Source organism: Vespa crabro, chromosome 12, assembly GCF_910589235.1.
Source record: "Vespa crabro chromosome 12, iyVesCrab1.2, whole genome shotgun sequence".
Lineage (NCBI taxonomy): Eukaryota > Metazoa > Arthropoda > Insecta > Hymenoptera > Vespidae > Vespa > Vespa crabro.
The window spans coordinates 4,441,590-4,454,361 of NC_060966.1; the positions used below are offsets into that span (position 1 = coordinate 4,441,590).

The 12,772-nt window shown below is 25.9% G+C and overlaps 3 protein-coding genes across 5 annotated transcripts; 2 read left to right on the top strand and 1 right to left on the bottom strand.

Annotated features, from left to right (window-relative positions):
* Positions 1-282: 282 nt before the first annotated feature.
* LOC124428339 (ATP-binding cassette sub-family F member 2) lies at positions 283-3,714 on the top strand. Its single transcript, XM_046972275.1, has 9 exons — positions 283-418; positions 830-1,017; positions 1,217-1,620; positions 1,735-1,898; positions 1,979-2,206; positions 2,286-2,673; positions 2,764-2,955; positions 3,065-3,268; positions 3,368-3,714. Exons 2-9 carry the CDS (start codon positions 837-839, stop codon positions 3,509-3,511), a joined length of 1,905 nt encoding a protein of 634 aa, XP_046828231.1. The 5' UTR covers positions 283-418; positions 830-836; the 3' UTR covers positions 3,512-3,714.
* LOC124428342 (transmembrane protein 98-like) lies at positions 3,499-8,916 on the bottom strand. 2 transcript variants are annotated; one of them, XM_046972279.1, is made up of 5 exons: positions 8,441-8,916; positions 8,236-8,345; positions 7,984-8,116; positions 7,776-7,871; positions 3,499-3,661 (listed from the first exon to the last, which is right to left on the bottom strand). In XM_046972279.1, the coding sequence occupies exons 1-5, from the start codon at positions 8,594-8,596 to the stop codon at positions 3,593-3,595; spliced, it is 564 nt and encodes a 187-aa protein (XP_046828235.1). In that variant the 5' UTR covers positions 8,597-8,916; the 3' UTR covers positions 3,499-3,592. The 2 variants fall into 2 exon arrangements, with proteins under 2 accessions (XP_046828235.1, XP_046828234.1); XM_046972278.1 differs by lacking the exon at positions 3,499-3,661 and having other exon boundaries at positions 7,507-7,871; positions 8,441-8,904.
* Positions 8,917-9,246: 330 nt separating this feature from the next.
* On the top strand, positions 9,247-11,566 carry LOC124428341 (ubiquitin-conjugating enzyme E2 J2). Of its 2 annotated transcripts, none has more exons than XM_046972277.1 (4): positions 9,247-9,817; positions 9,945-10,077; positions 10,286-10,414; positions 10,585-11,566. In XM_046972277.1, exons 1-4 carry the CDS (start codon positions 9,693-9,695, stop codon positions 10,810-10,812), a joined length of 615 nt encoding a protein of 204 aa, XP_046828233.1. In that variant the 5' UTR covers positions 9,247-9,692; the 3' UTR covers positions 10,813-11,566. The 2 variants fall into 2 exon arrangements, with proteins under 2 accessions (XP_046828233.1, XP_046828232.1); XM_046972276.1 differs by having other exon boundaries at positions 9,251-9,817; positions 9,945-10,179.
* Positions 11,567-12,772: the final 1,206 nt, after the last annotated feature.

Sequence of the window (12,772 nt, forward strand, 5' to 3'; positions counted from 1 at the left end):
AAAAAGGTGCGTAGATATTTTCTATAAAAAAAAAAAAAAGAAAAAAAAAAAAGAGCTCGTTTATAAAAATCGTTATTAATAACTTTGAACGTTTAACGAGAAACGTCATTGGATTTCAACGAAAAGGTTATAACGCACGATTAATCATCGACATTTATTATCTTGATATCTTTTATCAAACTATTCTTTTTTTTCCTTTCTTTCTTTTTCTTTTCTTTTCTTTTTTCTTTTTTTGTTTCTTCTTCCCACCTTTAAAATTTTACCCCTTCCAAGTTTTCGCTTGAAAAATTTATACGTATCAGGTAGTACCATCTGTGAGTCAACCTGATAAACTATTCTTCCACTCAATGGCTTTGCCTTTATCCGTGCACGTGTGTTCTGTGTCGGAAGAATCGTTCATTTTTTGGCGCACAATTAGGTGAGCTTTCCAAAAATCTTATGGAAAACGATAACTCGATAGAAATATTTGAATATCGTAGCATTGAAAAATATCGATTATAACTCTAACACCTTGAAATTAATAATTAGAACGAAAAAGTAATGGATTGCTTTATTCTTGACAAGACAGACTATACTTTGTCCTTCTCGATACTCTATTGGTTTCTCTTTCTTTCAAAGACGAGCCCGTTTAAGACGATAGATAATATTTAAAATACATTATTCAATTATATTCTCTTTTCACGTTTTATCGTACATGTGCTATCTCACATTTCTAACCTACGTCTTACATAACGAATTTATCACAACGAGAATTCACAATTTATTAAAATTTATTATATTAAAAGATTATAATATTAATGAAGAAATTATTTTTATTATTTGATTACAGATAAAATATGCCGTCCGACGCGAAAAAGAAACAACAACAGAAAAAGAAAGAAGCCGCTAAGGCTAGACAATCTGGCAAAAAACCAACTATCAATCAAACAAAATCCGCAGAAGATGGAAAGGATCTAAATGCTGCGTCGGAGGAACCCATTCAAAATGGAACTAATGGAACGACTATTAGCGTAGAAGGTAAAGACATTACAATGTATATTATCTTTTAAGTTTACAAATTGATACTCCTGTGGTTTATAAAGAAAACAAAGAAAGAAAGAAAGAAAGAAAAAAGATTTGTTACAAAATGACATATTAAATTTTACAAATTTATATTTTTTTGTTTGTTTGTTTGTTTGTTTTTTTTTTTTCTTTTTTTTTTTGGGGGGGCCTTTAGAGGCATTATGTTTCAAGCTAGAAGCAGATGCTAGGCTCAATGCTGAAGCACGTTCATGTACTGGATCTCTGGCTTCACATCCACGAAGTAGAGATATAAAAATATCAAATTTTTCTATTACCTTTCACGGTTGCGAATTATTACAAGATACTATGCTTGAATTAAATTGTGGAAGACGTTACGGTTTACTTGGCCTTAATGGTTCTGGAAAGTCTACTTTATTGGCAGTACTTGGAAATAGAGAAGTTCCTATACCAGATCAAATTGATATTTTTCATTTGACCAGAGAAATGCCCGCTAGCAATAAAACAGCTTTAGAATGTGTCATGGAAGTTGACGAAGAAAGAGTAAGACTTGAGAAACTTGCCGAGGAATTGGTTGATTGCGAGGAAGAAGATGCACAGGTCTGAAATATTCTTTTTCAATTCTCTATCATTCAAAAAAAAAAAAAAAAAAAAAAAAAAAGAAAGAGTAGACACATTTTTTTTTTAGTTTCTCCAATCTTAATATTTTTATAGGAACAATTAATGGATGTATATGAACGATTAGATGATATGGCTGCTGATACTGCAGAAGCTCGTGCTGCTCATATTTTACATGGTTTAGGTTTTACTCCTCAAATGCAAAAAACTGCTACGAAGGATTTTTCAGGAGGATGGCGTATGCGTATAGCTCTTGCTAGGTATATAATAATACAAAACTAATATTTACATTATTAATGTGTATATATATATATATATTCTAATCATTGAATATATATAGAGCACTGTATGTGAAACCTCATTTATTGTTACTTGATGAACCAACTAATCATTTGGATTTGGATGCTTGTGTTTGGTTGGAGGAAGAATTGAAAACGTATAAACGAATTTTGGTTATCATCTCTCATTCACAAGATTTTCTTAATGGCATTTGTACAAATATTATACATGTCAATAAGAAACAATTAAAATATTACACAGGAAATTATGAAGCTTTTGTTAAAACAAGGTAAAAGGATTAATATTTGATTTTTCAATAACGATCCAATAATTTGTATATTATAATTTTTATTCAATTATTTTATCAGAATGGAATTATTGGAGAATCAAGCGAAACAATACAATTGGGAACAAGATCAAATTGCCCATATGAAAAATTATATTGCACGATTTGGGCATGGTTCTGCTAAATTGGCAAGACAAGCTCAATCAAAAGAGAAGACATTAGCAAAAATGGTGGCACAAGGTCTTACGGAAAAAGTTGTCAATGATAAAGTATTAAATTTTTATTTTCCATCTTGTGGAACTATACCACCACCTGTTATCATGGTGCAGAATGTGAGTTTTCGTTACAATGAAAATTCTCCCTGGATATATAAAAATTTGGAATTCGGTATTGATTTAGATACTAGGCTTGCTTTAGTTGGTCCTAATGGTGCAGGAAAGAGTACATTATTAAAATTACTTTATGGTGATGTAAGTTTAAAAAAAAAAAAAAAAAGAAGAAGTTAAATCATATCCTAATATTTAAAATACTTATTGCTAATAAATATTATATTGTTTCAGTTGGTCCCTACAAGTGGTATGATACGTAAAAATAGTCATCTACGTATAGGAAGATATCATCAGCATTTACATGAGCTTTTAGATTTGGATATTTCTCCATTGGATTATATGATGAAAGCTTTTCCAGATGTTAAAGAACGAGAAGAAATGCGCAAAATTATTGGTCGTTACGGACTTACTGGACGTCAACAAGTATGCATGAACTTTAAAGGGAAAAGGGGGTGGGGGAAAAAAAAAAGAAAAAAACAAAAAACTTATGTTACAAAATGATCATACAAATCATATAATTATTTTTTAATAGGTCTGTCCAATTCGTCAATTATCTGATGGTCAACGTTGTCGTGTAGTATTTGCTTGGTTGGCTTGGCAAGTACCACATTTATTATTTCTTGACGAACCTACAAATCATCTTGATATGGAAACAATAGATGCACTTGCAGAAGCAATTAATGATTTTGATGGTGGAATGGTTCTAGTATCTCACGATTTCAGATTGATAAATCAAGTGAGCGTTATTTGAAAAAAGAGAAGAAAAAAATAATTTTCCTAGAGTTAAGATTATGTTAGAATACATGGAGAATAATTGTTTATATTTTTATTTTAGGTCGCAGAAGAGATATGGGTGTGTGAAAATGGGACAGTTACAAAGTGGAGTGGTAATATTTTGAATTATAAGGAACATCTTAAAAACAAAATTCTCAATGATAATCAGAAAAGGCAAAAGGATTTTATCAATAGAGGAAAATAATGCAAGGCCCTTTATTATTCAATATATATTAATACATTTCTCCTTTTATCCAGAGCACTCTCTATTACTTTCAAATTTTATCTATGGTCTTGATCGTTTATTGTCACTGCACTTATGCTGCTGTGTAGCGTACCGGTGACACGAGATTACCTAGTTAATTTATTTAAATAATACGTCATTAAAATATACAACAAATGTACACATCTTATGGTTATGAATTTCTAATGGTGAAAATTCTCTCTCTCTATCTCTATCTCTATCTCTATCTCTATCTTTATCTCTGTTTTTCTCTCTTTTTCTCTCCATGCATTTATCCTTTTCCATCAATTATAAGTTATCCATCAATGTTTCTCTTGCAGCAATGTATCATTATAAGATTATTAAAAATAAATTTCATTTTATGTATGAACAATTAAATCTCTTTTGAAGGAAAAAAAAAAAAAAAAAAGAAAAATTATAGATATCTTTGCAAAATTGTGATGTGAAACTTATACATGCAAAAAAAAAAAAAAGAAAAAAAAACAAGGAAAAAAAAGAACATGTAACATCTAAATGTTTTAAATAGATGCTTTGAAATTTTTTCTATTGATCTATATATATATATATATATATATATATATATATATATATATATATATATATATATATATAATCTTAATAATCAATACATATCTTAGAGAGTCAAATTAATTATAAAATTATATATGAAATATTTTTCAATTTAATTCATTATCTTTTTTTAATAAAACCTTTCAATAAATTTGAGTATTCTTTAATGTTATAAATAATATCACGTGGCAATATCAAAAACATTGAAAAAAAACAATTTTTAACAGATATCGATATTTTCTCTCTCTCTCTCTCTCTCTCTCTCTCTCTTTCTCTCTCTCTCTCTCTCTCTCTCTCTCTCTCTCTCTATCCTTATCAAAAGGCACGCATTTTATATGCAATAATAAAATATTTTAAACAACAATAATTTCGATATAATTTTCAATATTATTTTCAATGGAAAATTATATAATGTAATTAAGAAAATATACGAAGCATGATATATACAATGTCATAACTATGATCAATATTAATAAAAATATAAAAGTGCTTCGTTAATTCTTACAAAACATATGATATATACATTATATCGTATGTAATATCGATCTCGATTGGGTCTTATCACTTAGAGATTAACTCTTTCTGAAAACCCATGGTCTAACGATGACTATACTTTTATATTATATTAATCATTGTCGGTCAATGTATGTATATATGTATGTATATGAAAGAAAGTTCAAAATAAGAAAAAATAGAATCTTTTCTTCTTTTCATGATGTTGAAAAATAATTTTCTCTTTTACAATGAAAACATTTTAAATTGATTATTTAAAATTTATAATCAAAAATTCTTATCAAGTGAATTAAATGATCAATGAAATTGAATATTATTTGAAATTGAAAATTTAATCTTTACAAATGTTTACAAAGTAAATTGATAATATTTTGAATTACAAGGAATATCTTTAAAAACAAAGTTCTCAATGATAATCAGAAAAGACAAAAGGATTTTATCAAAGGAAAATTAAATGAATAATCATTAAAAACTACTTTTTAATCATAAATAAAAAATAATCATTAATAACTATTTATAAAACGTAAATGTTTTTTATTCTTAAAATCTAATAATTAAATTATCATCGATTATTAATTATTAATTATATAATTATGTGTTTCATATTATTATTTTATTCATTTATCCCTGCCTGTTAACAGTGGTTTGTTTGTGCGAATAAAGAATTCAGGCATGATAATTGATTGATTTTGACGAACAAGATTAACAAAAAGTATTAAAAAAAAAAAAAAAAAAAAAAAAAAAAAAAATGAAGATTTAAGCGAGCATTAATTCGACTTTTAAAAATTGTAGAGAACAAGTTTATGCATAAAATAAATCCATTTTCATGTATAAATTATTCTCGAAATAAAAGGCGCAATATTTTTGACACAATTTTTTTTTCTTTTTTTTTTTTTTTTTTTTTTCAAAAAAAAAAGGAAGAGAAGATAAATCTTTTTTCAAAAATTCGAAAAAATTGAGTAAAACTTTTTTACTCCTTTAAAACTTTTAACTTTTAAATCTTTCACGGATTATGTCTGAATAAATTGCTTACGTAAAACTATTGTTTTCGATTATTATTTTCCTGGAAATAAAAGTTTTCGTACAAGTGACGTCTTTTAAATTCAAACAATGAAAAACACGTTGATTATATATCTACAATTGATTGTCATATAAAGCTCGAGTGACCATGAACTAGCCCATGAATGAAAGTGCATATTAATATCCGTAAATCGATGCTCCCATTTTCTGATTCAATTCAAAATGATAAATTCTCTTTGTTATGCTCAAACAGGAACTCGCTCGTCAATTTCGTCGATTAATTTGTTAAAAATAATAATAATAATGATGATAATAATAATAATAATAATAATAATAATAATAATAATAATAATTAATAATAATTAATAATTAATAATAATTAATAATTAATAATAATAATCAGAATAGAGAGAAAACAAGTTTTTACTTAAATATTATATACGTGTGCAATGTGTTCTATATTATATATGAGGATGATAATGTATAATAATAAAAAAAAGAAAGAATATATTTAAACGAACGAGATACAATATGCATAGCATTGTTTAAGGCTATTCATTATCCCTGACTTTTTAATGATTTATATTGATACTAAGATGAAGGAGAATAGACGTAATTCTTAATCGATTTTAACAAAAAAAGTTTCATTTCAAAAAAAAAAGAAGAAAAAGAAAAAAAAATAAAATAAAATAAAGCTTTTTCATATGATCAAAATAAAATCTTATTTCATCGAAGTCCTTAAACAATTTAATCAGTGTTCACTCTTATAAATAAATTGAAAATTAATTGAAAAATTTTATCCTTGAATGAATATCCAATGTTTAATCTTTTATTTACAATGCAATGTATTATATTTGGTATATAATAAATAAGAAGCATTTAATATCCAATATCAAAACATTTATTTACATTAAAGAACATATAATTTTTATGAAATTTTTCTTTTCTTTCTTTTTATATATCTCATTGCAAGATGTATATATATATATATGTATATATGTATGTATGTATATATGATTCATCACATAATGAATATATAATAATTTCATGTATACATTGTACTGCGAAAAAAAGTAAGTAAATTATAAATAAATCAATACAATGTACACTCTACTTCGTATTATTACAAAAATAAAATGCAAGTTAGGACATTTATTTAAAACGTAATTTGATTTATTCAATATCATGTTGCAACATTATGAATTAGAACAATGTAAATTGTTAGAAAATATATATCTAATATGGAAGACATTACGTTTATATATAAAATCTTAACTACGATATATCATTTATCAATTTTTATATAACAATACTTATTATTTTTCATTATTTTGATATATCTTCATATGCCATTTCTAGTTATAATCTCTTTTTTAAAACATTTAAAGAATTCACGTGTAACATGTATTTATATTTTATATATATATATATATAAAAGTTTTATACAATTAACTATAATACTATCAGATTACTATTTGTAATTAGTTTGGTTAATAGTAATTAATTAAAAATTAAACAAATAATTTTCTTTTCTATTAAATTTAAATTTGAATTGAATTGCGAGATGATAAATTTGTTTCCAAAAATATACTGTAGATGGCGTTAAGAGCTGTCTTCTCGTGCGAGTTTACCATCGCAAATTATTCTCAGTTGATCATTGGAGGAAGATTTGTTGTTATACGTAATTGAACGAATTATTTATGTGATATCAAAAATATAATAATCAATCTATAAAGTAGATTATTTCTATAAAACATTTATATAAGAAATCTCTAAAATATTTTAATATTTTTATAAAATAAAATAAAGGCAATAGAAACAGAGACAGAGTGTGTGTATGTGTATGTATGTGAGAGAGAGAGAGAGAGAGAGAGAGAGAGAGACAGAGAGAGCCTTTATATAAATACTGTTAATTTTCTGTTCTCCATTCAATGAAATTAATTTAGACCGATGTAGAAGCTGGAATAGAACATACAGCTTCTTGCGCTAACGCGGCATTTCTTAATATTAACAAATGTGAATCCATGTCATTTAATGCCTGATCAATGAATGTTAATTTTCTAGCCTGACTTTTTGGAACACCGTGTTTAGTTACTAACGCTAAATGAGTAACAGCTAATACCAATGCAGCCACTCTTGCTTCCAATAATCTAGCATCCAAAGGTGGATATAAACTTCGTACTACATCATCGACACGAGGTGGAATTCTTCTAGCAACCTAAAAATAATAAAAATATATATATATATATATATATATATATATATACATATATAGAATATATAATAATGATATATTATAATAATTGAAAGAATATAGAAATTATACGTACATCTACTATTTCCAATGGTACTGTATTGCTATTTACTGTTCCTGCAATAGCAGTAAGACTTGCTGCCAAAGCATGACAAGAACGAAGTACAGCGATACAAGGTGGTGCTAAACCAGTAGCATCGTCTACCCATCTATAAATATTTCAATGATCATATCTTTTATATTTTATATTTTTAAGAAACTTTAATAATTTTAATTTATAAACTTTTATATATATATATATATATATATATATATATATATATTATACCTTTCAGCACCGGCAAGCCATTCTTCACTTTCCCATGTACCCAAACCTAATCCAGGATTATTTTCTCCTTCTAATAAGTCTGAACTGAGATCTGGTGAATCTTTTTGATTCTAAAATATTATAATAAATTATAATATTTTCTTTTTTTTTTTCTTTTTTACATAATCTTATCTATAAGGATTTAAATTGAATGAAATCAACTAACATAATAACAACGTTGTCTACGACAAATGACAAGTAATACTAAGAGAGCACCAAGAAAAACAGCAGCAAGCGCGCCAAGTGCCACTGCCACTACTGTTTCCATTCCATTATTACCAGTTAGCGATGCAGAATTACTTATTGACACTGGTGAACTCATTTTAATTAGAAATATAATTATTATCAATAATTACAAACATATAATGGACATAATAATAACATTTGTAGGTATATCAAATTTATCACGTTGAGCTTTTTGTAGGAAAACATTTAAAGTAATACGTTTTATGGTTGAACTATCAACAATGCTATCCATTCTCTTCAGTGACAGACGGTGGGAGGCGGAGACTGTCACGGATCTTATGCTCAATTCACCAGTAACAAACATTTCATTATTGGACACATCAAACATTATATAAGATCATATATTGTTCTGATGTTTAACATATATATATATATATACATATATATAATGTACATATATATATATATATATTATATACACATATATATATATAAGTTACATGTCAAATTATTTATAATATCATAAGTATCATCAAATTGAATGTATTTAAAAACAAAAAGGATAGAAAAAAATATATAGTATAGATAAGATTCATCGATGCTATCTATTGTATACTCAAAACTTACACGTTCCAAGTCATATATATGTACATATATACACATAACTATATATATAATGTATGTATGCATATGTACATATATATATATATATATATATGTAATTTTCTAAAAGTCTACAACGTGGCAGCACTGCATAGAATACTCTGGTAGAAGTATTTCGAAGTCATATGTTTCTCATACGAAAGGTAGTGTGGGACGTTACTGTCAAATCCAGTGTCATTCAGTATTATTCATGGACGGTTATATAGTATCATCGAAAAAACGGAGCAAGTTATAATTTTCTTAATGATATTAATATTATCGTTATATCATTTTTCGATATTTATATTTCCTCATGACAATTAGTTCTATTAGATATCAATGGATAAATCGTAAATCAACAATTTCTAACCTAATTCTGAGAAATTATTTATACGTAAATTTGTACATTAGATGATAAAAATATTAATATATATTTTTATTATTGAATTATTGTTGAGAATTAATATAAAAACGTTATATTGATAAATTATTCATGTACATTTATTCTTATTATTATTATAATATAACGTGAGAAATTAGAAAAGAAAATTAAGGATTGTCCGAAGGTTTTGCATTAAGTTACAGCATATATGGTAAGAATGAACAAAAAACCTAACAGTGCGACAGCTCGCTTAAAGCAGGATTACTTACGTCTTAAAAAGGATCCTGTGCCATATGTTTTGGCAGAACCGGTACCATCTAATATATTAGAATGGTAATGGATAAATATTTTTGAATTATTTCGAATGGTTTCCTTTTTTTTTTTTTTTAACAGAACAATGAAAGTCATTTATTTCTATCTTCTTTTTTTTTTCTTTTTCTTTTTTTTTTTTATTTCATAGGCATTATGTAGTGAAAGGACCAGAGAAGACACCTTACGAAGGAGGATTTTATCACGGAAAACTTATATTTCCCGGAGAATTTCCATTTCAACCTCCTAGCATTTATATGACAACACCAAATGGCCGTTTTAAGGTTAATACAAAACTTTGTTTATCAAATACCGATTTTCATCCCGATACATGGAATCCAGCTTGGAGTGTATCAACTATATTAACAGGATTACTTAGTTTTATGGTATATAAAATAAAATATAATATTATATGTGAGAAAATGATAAGGGTTGAATTATGATATTAAATTATATATATATATATATATATATTTTTTTTTTAAATTACAGATTGAAAAGAGTCCGACTTTTGGCAGTATTAATACGACAGATTATGAAAAAAGGGAATTAGCAATGCAAAGTTTGGAATATAATCTACGAGACAAAATGTTTTGTGAATTATTTCCAGAGACGGTTGAAGTAATATACTATTTTTTTTTTGTTCTCTTCTTTCTCTCTCTCTCTCTCTCTCTCTCTCTCTCTTTTCCTTTCTTTGAGTAGGCAAGTGATTTAAAAAAAAAAAAATAAATAAATAAAATACTGAATGAATAAAATCATTTCTTTCTAATACTTTTGTTATATTGTTGTAGATCATCAAAGTGGAATTAGAACGCAGAAAAGAATTGGAAAAACAGGCAAGGCATCAGTCCACCGCATCAGAAGTTTCTTCCTTGATACGAGATCAATTACATAGAGAACAAAGTCCATTACATGGTGCAATTACTAATCTCGTTGTTCTGATTGGTTTTGCAGCATTTGCTTTTATAGTAAAATATGTATTGAGGAGCATTGCCACAGAATATAGTAAAAGTGAGTAGATTGGGGATTTAAAAGTATTCAATAAGAAAATAAAATGGTAGGAAGATGACTGCATGCATCTTACTTAAGGCTTCTCAAGACTTTAAGACATTTTGTATGAATAATATTGAATCTTAGAACATTAAGAGGAATCTTATTTATATGATTTCCTTTTTTTTTTCTTCTTCTTCTTCTACTTTTTTTTTCCTCCCTCGGCCTCCCACCACCCTTTTTCACTTTGATTTGTGTCCGACAAATAATTTTGTAAAGCTTGTAACAAAGTGCAAAACTAATATTCTGACTGCCTAGCATCTTTACATATAATGCCTTTATATAATTTATCGTTACACAAAGATACGTTATTATTCATACTATCAAATATAAATTATTATTTTTTTTTTTGAATATATACCATTTATATTTGCGATGATTTCTACGATTAGAAAATATTGAAGCCTTAAGGAAAAAGAAAAAAAAAAAAAAAAAAAAAAGAAAAAAAAAGGAAAAGAAAGGAAAAAACAAAAGAAAAGATAAAACGAGAAAAAAGGGGAGGGAAAAAAAAAGAAGAAAGAAAAGAGAGAATTTATCGAAAATATATGCTACATTGACTTGCCTATTGATCTATGCCGAATTTTTGTGAAAATCATTATTCACTTTGATCAATATGTTAGTAATGGACATTTTATAGATTTTTATATCAGGAGGTAATTGTAAGATGCAAATTGTACTATAATCCCTAATTTTAATGACAATGATGATTGCAGTTAGCTACAACAATAGTCTTTCTACCTTTAACAATTACCATTCTTGATATAGATATGAAGTCATTTTAAATATACATATTTAGAATATGAAACATCATTAAACGACTAGTGACTTCGTAACTATTAATGAAAATCCAAATTATAATTATTATTTAAACTTCCAAAGGTTAGCCATTGATGATCTAGATTTAATCGTAATTTGAAATATGATATTAAAAGATTTAAAATCATTCAAATCGTAGAGATTTATTATTAGTTAATTTAAAAATTAAAAAGAAAATTGTTTTCTTCTTTTTTTTTTTTTTCCAACAAATAATCCATAATATTTTCACCAACAACTTTGTAAAAAATATTTTCCAAATAAGAAAATTTCATTTGTTCCGCTGATTTGCTTGATTTCGTTAAATGTTTATTTTAATTATGATTAAATTTAGGCGCACATTTGAAATTTTATATAATTAATGAAATGCACAAATTTAAATAAACAACTTAATCTTTGCCTCTTCGATGTGCCAATATAGAATGGATTATATATATATGCATACATACATACATATATATATATATATATATATATATATATATATATGTATATGTATATATATATATATTTGATTCATTCGATTATTAGACACAAAATGTAAATATTAATTTATATAAAATCGATGAGAAGATAATTGATAGAGGCAAAGTTGATTCAGTTTGTTTCCATATTATATTTATTACAATTATTGAGATATATATATATATATATATATATATATATATATATATATATAAATTTCTTCCACTTAAAAATAATTAAATATAAATTTTAATTTATCGCTTTATAATCAAATAATATCTATCTTCCTTCAAAATCTTATAAATCAATTTAAATATTAATACATTTATTTTTTTCTTCTATAAGTTTAAAATCATGCCATTTTTCTAATAATCTATATCAATATCGTTATTGCTATTATGTATGTAAATTTTATAGTTATATACTTTTTTCTCTTTCCCCCCTCTCCTATCGAAAAAGAAAAAAACAAATATATATATATATATATATATATAAATAAGGCACACTTCGTTGATAAGAACTCTATAAGACTATATTTGAAAAACACAAAAAAGCTTTTATATTCGATTAGATATTCATATCCAAAGATTGATCGATGCTTTTCTCTCCCTCTCTCTCTCTCTCTCTCTCTTTATATATATATATATATTT